The sequence below is a fragment of the Littorina saxatilis genome, linkage group LG8, assembly GCF_037325665.1.
Source record: "Littorina saxatilis isolate snail1 linkage group LG8, US_GU_Lsax_2.0, whole genome shotgun sequence".
NCBI classification, from domain to species: domain Eukaryota; kingdom Metazoa; phylum Mollusca; class Gastropoda; order Littorinimorpha; family Littorinidae; genus Littorina; species Littorina saxatilis.
Window position 1 is genome coordinate 30,835,876 of NC_090252.1, and position 4,238 is coordinate 30,840,113.

The 4,238-nt window shown below is 49.9% G+C and overlaps 1 protein-coding gene across 1 annotated transcript; it reads left to right on the forward strand.

The window, feature by feature from the left end:
• Positions 1–3,509: 3,509 nt before the first annotated feature.
• On the forward strand, positions 3,510–3,887 carry LOC138974593 (uncharacterized). The gene has a single exon (XM_070347313.1). The coding sequence runs from the start codon at positions 3,510–3,512 to the stop codon at positions 3,885–3,887; it is 378 nt and encodes a 125-aa protein (XP_070203414.1).
• The last annotated feature ends 351 nt before the right edge of the window (positions 3,888–4,238 follow it).

Sequence of the window (4,238 nt, forward strand, 5' to 3'; positions counted from 1 at the left end):
TCTCTCTCTCTCTCTCTCTCTCTCTCTCTCTCTCTCTCTCTCTCTCTCTCTCTCTCTCTCTCTCTCTCTCTCTCTCTCTCTCTCTCTCTCTCTCTCTCTCTCTCTCTCTCTCTCCCTCGTTCCCCTGCTGGTGACTCAGTGTACATCAATTATCAATCGACACACTAATCATAAACAATGACATCACTTAGTGATGTTTAGGCACATTTGCTAGCGGTAATGGTAGCTAATCTAAAAAAATAAAGGTTATAAATTAAAACGTAACAGGTGGCATTGTAGTAAATCATCGTAGGGAATCATGCAAACAACGAAATGCATAATACCGATGGATATGAATCTAACTGCGTTAAAATGTTTGTCATTACCATACCCTGTATGTTTAAATATGCGTAATAAATGTGAATGCATGTGTGTGTGTGTGTGTGTGTGTGTGTGTGTGTGTGTGTGTGTGTGTGTGTGTGTGTGTGTATGTGTGTGTGTGTGTGTGTGTTAGTGTGTGTGTGTGTGCATGTGTATGTAATAATGTGTGTTTGTGTGTGTGTGTGTGTGTGCGTGTGTGTGTTTCTGTTCGTGTGTATTTTTATGTGTGTGTGTGTGTGTGTATGTGATTATGTGTATATGTGTGTGTATTTGTGGGTGTGTAATTATGTGTATGTGTGTATATATATTTATATATATATATGTGTGTGTGTTTGTGTGCGTGTGTATTTGTATGTAACTCCGCCTAGGACGGTCCCAAGCCCGGCTGAAAAAGGAGGAGGGTTGGGCGTGGGGCTAGCTACCCCACCCCGTAAAAAAAACCACTAGCTACAGAAACGCCAAGAAAACAACCAACGGAAATCTCGGACCTGGGAGAAGATGGACCTCCAGCTGGAAGGAATATGACGCCGGGCGGTGAAAGCCGGAGCAATCCGGAAGCCGTCAGGCCGACGACCATCCTCACAACCAGGACCACCACCACCATAGGTACATGGAACGTACGGACCATGTATGAGACCGGGAAGTCAGCACAAGTGGCCGCAGAGATGAGAAGGTACAACCTCAACATCATGGGAATCAGCGAGGCAAGATGGACTGGTTCCGGGCAGAAACGACTGATTTCCGGCGAGCTGCTGCTGTTCTCGGGGCACGAGCAGGAAGACGCAGCACACACCCAGGGCGTGGCCATGATGTTGTCCAAGTCAGCACAGGGAGCCCTACTTGGATGGGAAGCACATGGCCCACGGATTATGACAGCCTCCTTCCGGACTAAGAAAAAGAGGATCAACATGGACGTAATCCAGTGCTACGCCCCGACGAACGACAACGAGGAGGAAGAGAAGGATGACTTTTACAACAGGCTACTTACCATCATTCAAGACAGACCGAAGAGGAACATCATCATCGTAATGGGAGACTTCAACGCCAAGATTGGAAGTGACAACCGGGGCTACGAGGAGATCATGGGACAGCATGGGTTAGGCGAGATGAACGACAACGGAGAGAGGTTTGCCGACATGTGCGCCACAAGCGACCTGGTCATCGGAGGAAGTGTTTTTCACCACAGAAGGATACACAAGGCAACGTGGGTGTCACCAGACCTGCGGACGGAAAACCAAATCGACCACGTGTGCATCGGGAGGAAGTTTCGCCGCTCTCTTCAGGAGGTTCGCGTCAAACGAGGAGCAGACGTTGCTTCAGACCATCATCTCCTTGTGGCAAGATTGAAGCTGAAGCTCAAGAGGAACTGGACAGAGGGCTCCAGCCAACGACAGAGATACAACACCACAGCGCTAAAGGACAACAAGAAGCAGGAAGAATTCAAGATCACGCTCTCCAACAAGTTCCAGGTCCTAGAAGAGCTGCTTGAAGAGGAGACCATAGAACAACAGTGGCAAAGAGCGAAAGAAGCAGTCACGTCAACGTGCCAAGAAGTATTGGGCTCCAAAACACACAACCACAAAGAATGGATATCGGCGGAGACATTAAAGAACATTGAAGCAAGGAGAGAAAAGAAGACTGCACTGAACAATAGCAAAACAAGAGCAGCGAAAGCAAAAGCGAATGAGGAATATGCAGAAGCTAACAGAAGCGTCAAGCACAGCATCAAGACAGACAAGAAGAACTACATAGAGATGCTGGCGACAGAAGCAGAAGAAGCAGCTTATCACGGCAACACCAGGGACCTGTACTCGACCATCAAGAAAATATCAGGGAAGTTTGCCAAGCCAGAGAGACCCGTCAAAGACAGAAACGGAAGAGCGATACCCGACGAGGAAGGACAGAAGAACAGATGGGTCGAGCATTTCCAGGAGCTACTCAACAGACCGGCTCCTGCAAACCCACCGGACATACCACCAGCGGCAAGCGACCTGCCAATCGAGTGCTGCGCACCGACCAAGGAGGAGATCAGCAGCGCCATCAAGCAGTTGAAGAATGGCAAGTCTGCGGGACCTGACAGCATCCCGGCAGAGGCGCTGAAGACCGATGTGGAGACCAGTGTGGAGATCCTCTACCCACTCTTCTGCAAGATATGGGAAGAAGAAGAGGTACCAGCAGAATGGAAGGAAGGCTACCTCGTCAAACTCCCCAAGAAAGGTGACCTCAGTTCCTGCGCCAACTACAGAGGAATAACGCTGCTGTCCATCCCAGGGAAAGTGTTCAACCGCATCATACTGAACCGAATGAAGGAGGCAGTGGACCCGCATCTCCGTGATCAACAAGCCGGCTTCCGCAAGGAAAGGTCGTGCACAGACCAGATTGCAACTCTGCGCATCATCCTGGAGCAGTCCTTGGAGTGGAACTCACCTCTGTACGTGAACTTTCTTGATTACGAGAAGGCGTTCGACAGCGTGGACAGGCAGACCCTCTGGAAGCTACTGAGACACTACGGAGTGCCGGAGAAGATAACAAACATCATCAAGAAATCATACGAAAAGATGACCTGCAGGATAGTGCATGGCCGACAACTCACCGACGCCTTTGAAGTACGAACCGGAGTGAGGCAAGGCTGCCTGCTCTCACCTTTCCTGTTCCTGTTAGCGATCGACTGGGTCATGAAGACGTCGACTGACCAGAAACGAAATGGCATCCAGTGGACACTTTGGACACAGCTGGACGACCTTGATTTTGCTGATGATCTGGCTCTTCTCTCTCACACCCAACAACAGATGCAGGAAAAGACCGGCATTGTTGCGGACAACTCAGCTAGCCTGGGCCTCCACATCAACAGAGGGAAGAGCAAGGTGTTCAAGACAAATGCACCTAACAACACACCCATCACAGTCGAAGGCAGTGCGCTGGAATAGGTGGACAGCTTCACCTATCTCGGCAGCATCTTGGACAAGCAGGGAGGAACGGACGCAGACGTCAAAACCCGCATCGGCAAGGCCAGAGCAGCAATCCATCAGCTGAAGAAGATCTGGGGATCCAGCGAAGTCAGTATCACTACAAAGATCAGGGTTTTCAATACCATCGTGAAGCCGATCCTACTATACGGAGCCGAGACCTGGAGAACCACCGTCACCACCATGAAGAAAATCCAGGTCTTCATCAATACCTGCCTCAGGAAGATCCTCAAGATTCGCTGGCCAGAAAAAATCAGCAACGAAGACCTGTGGCTGAGAACCAGACAGCAGCCCGTCGAGGAGGACATCCTACAGAGACGCTGGCGGTGGATAGGCCACACCCTTCGCAAACCTGCTTCAAACATCACAAGGCAAGCCCTCACGTGGAACCCTCAAGGCAAGAGAAAGAGAGGGCGACCCAGGAACACATGGCGCCGAGATTTGGACGCAGACGCAAAGCACATGGGAAAGACGTGGGGAATGCTGGAAAGACTCGCCCAAAACAGATGCATGGAGGGAGCTGATTGGCGGCCTATACCCCAGACGGGGTCACAGGCGTAGGTGAGGTGAGGTGAGGTATTTGTATGTGTGTGTTAGATCAGTTGCTATATATATATATATATATATATGTGTGTGTGTGTCTGTGTGTGTGTGTGTGTGTGTGAACATTTGTGTGTGTGTATGTGTGTGTGTGTGTGTGTATGTGTGTGTGTGAACATTTGTGTGTCAATGTGTGTGGGTGCGGGTTTAGGTGCTTGCTCTTCAAGTGCTCTCATTTATCACTTTTTCACACACTGCAGGGAAGCATACCTGTCCGCCTGGTGGATTCAAGTGTGCCGACAATACGACATGCAAGTTTGCTTTCACGCGATGTGACAGATCTAACAACTGCCCGGACTATTCAGATGAGGA

What these genes read in the sequence shown, in the direction of transcription:
- LOC138974593 (XM_070347313.1), top strand. Translation starts at nt 3,510, where the DNA reads ATGAAGAAAATCCAGGTCTTCATCAATACCTGCCTCAGGAAGATCCTC.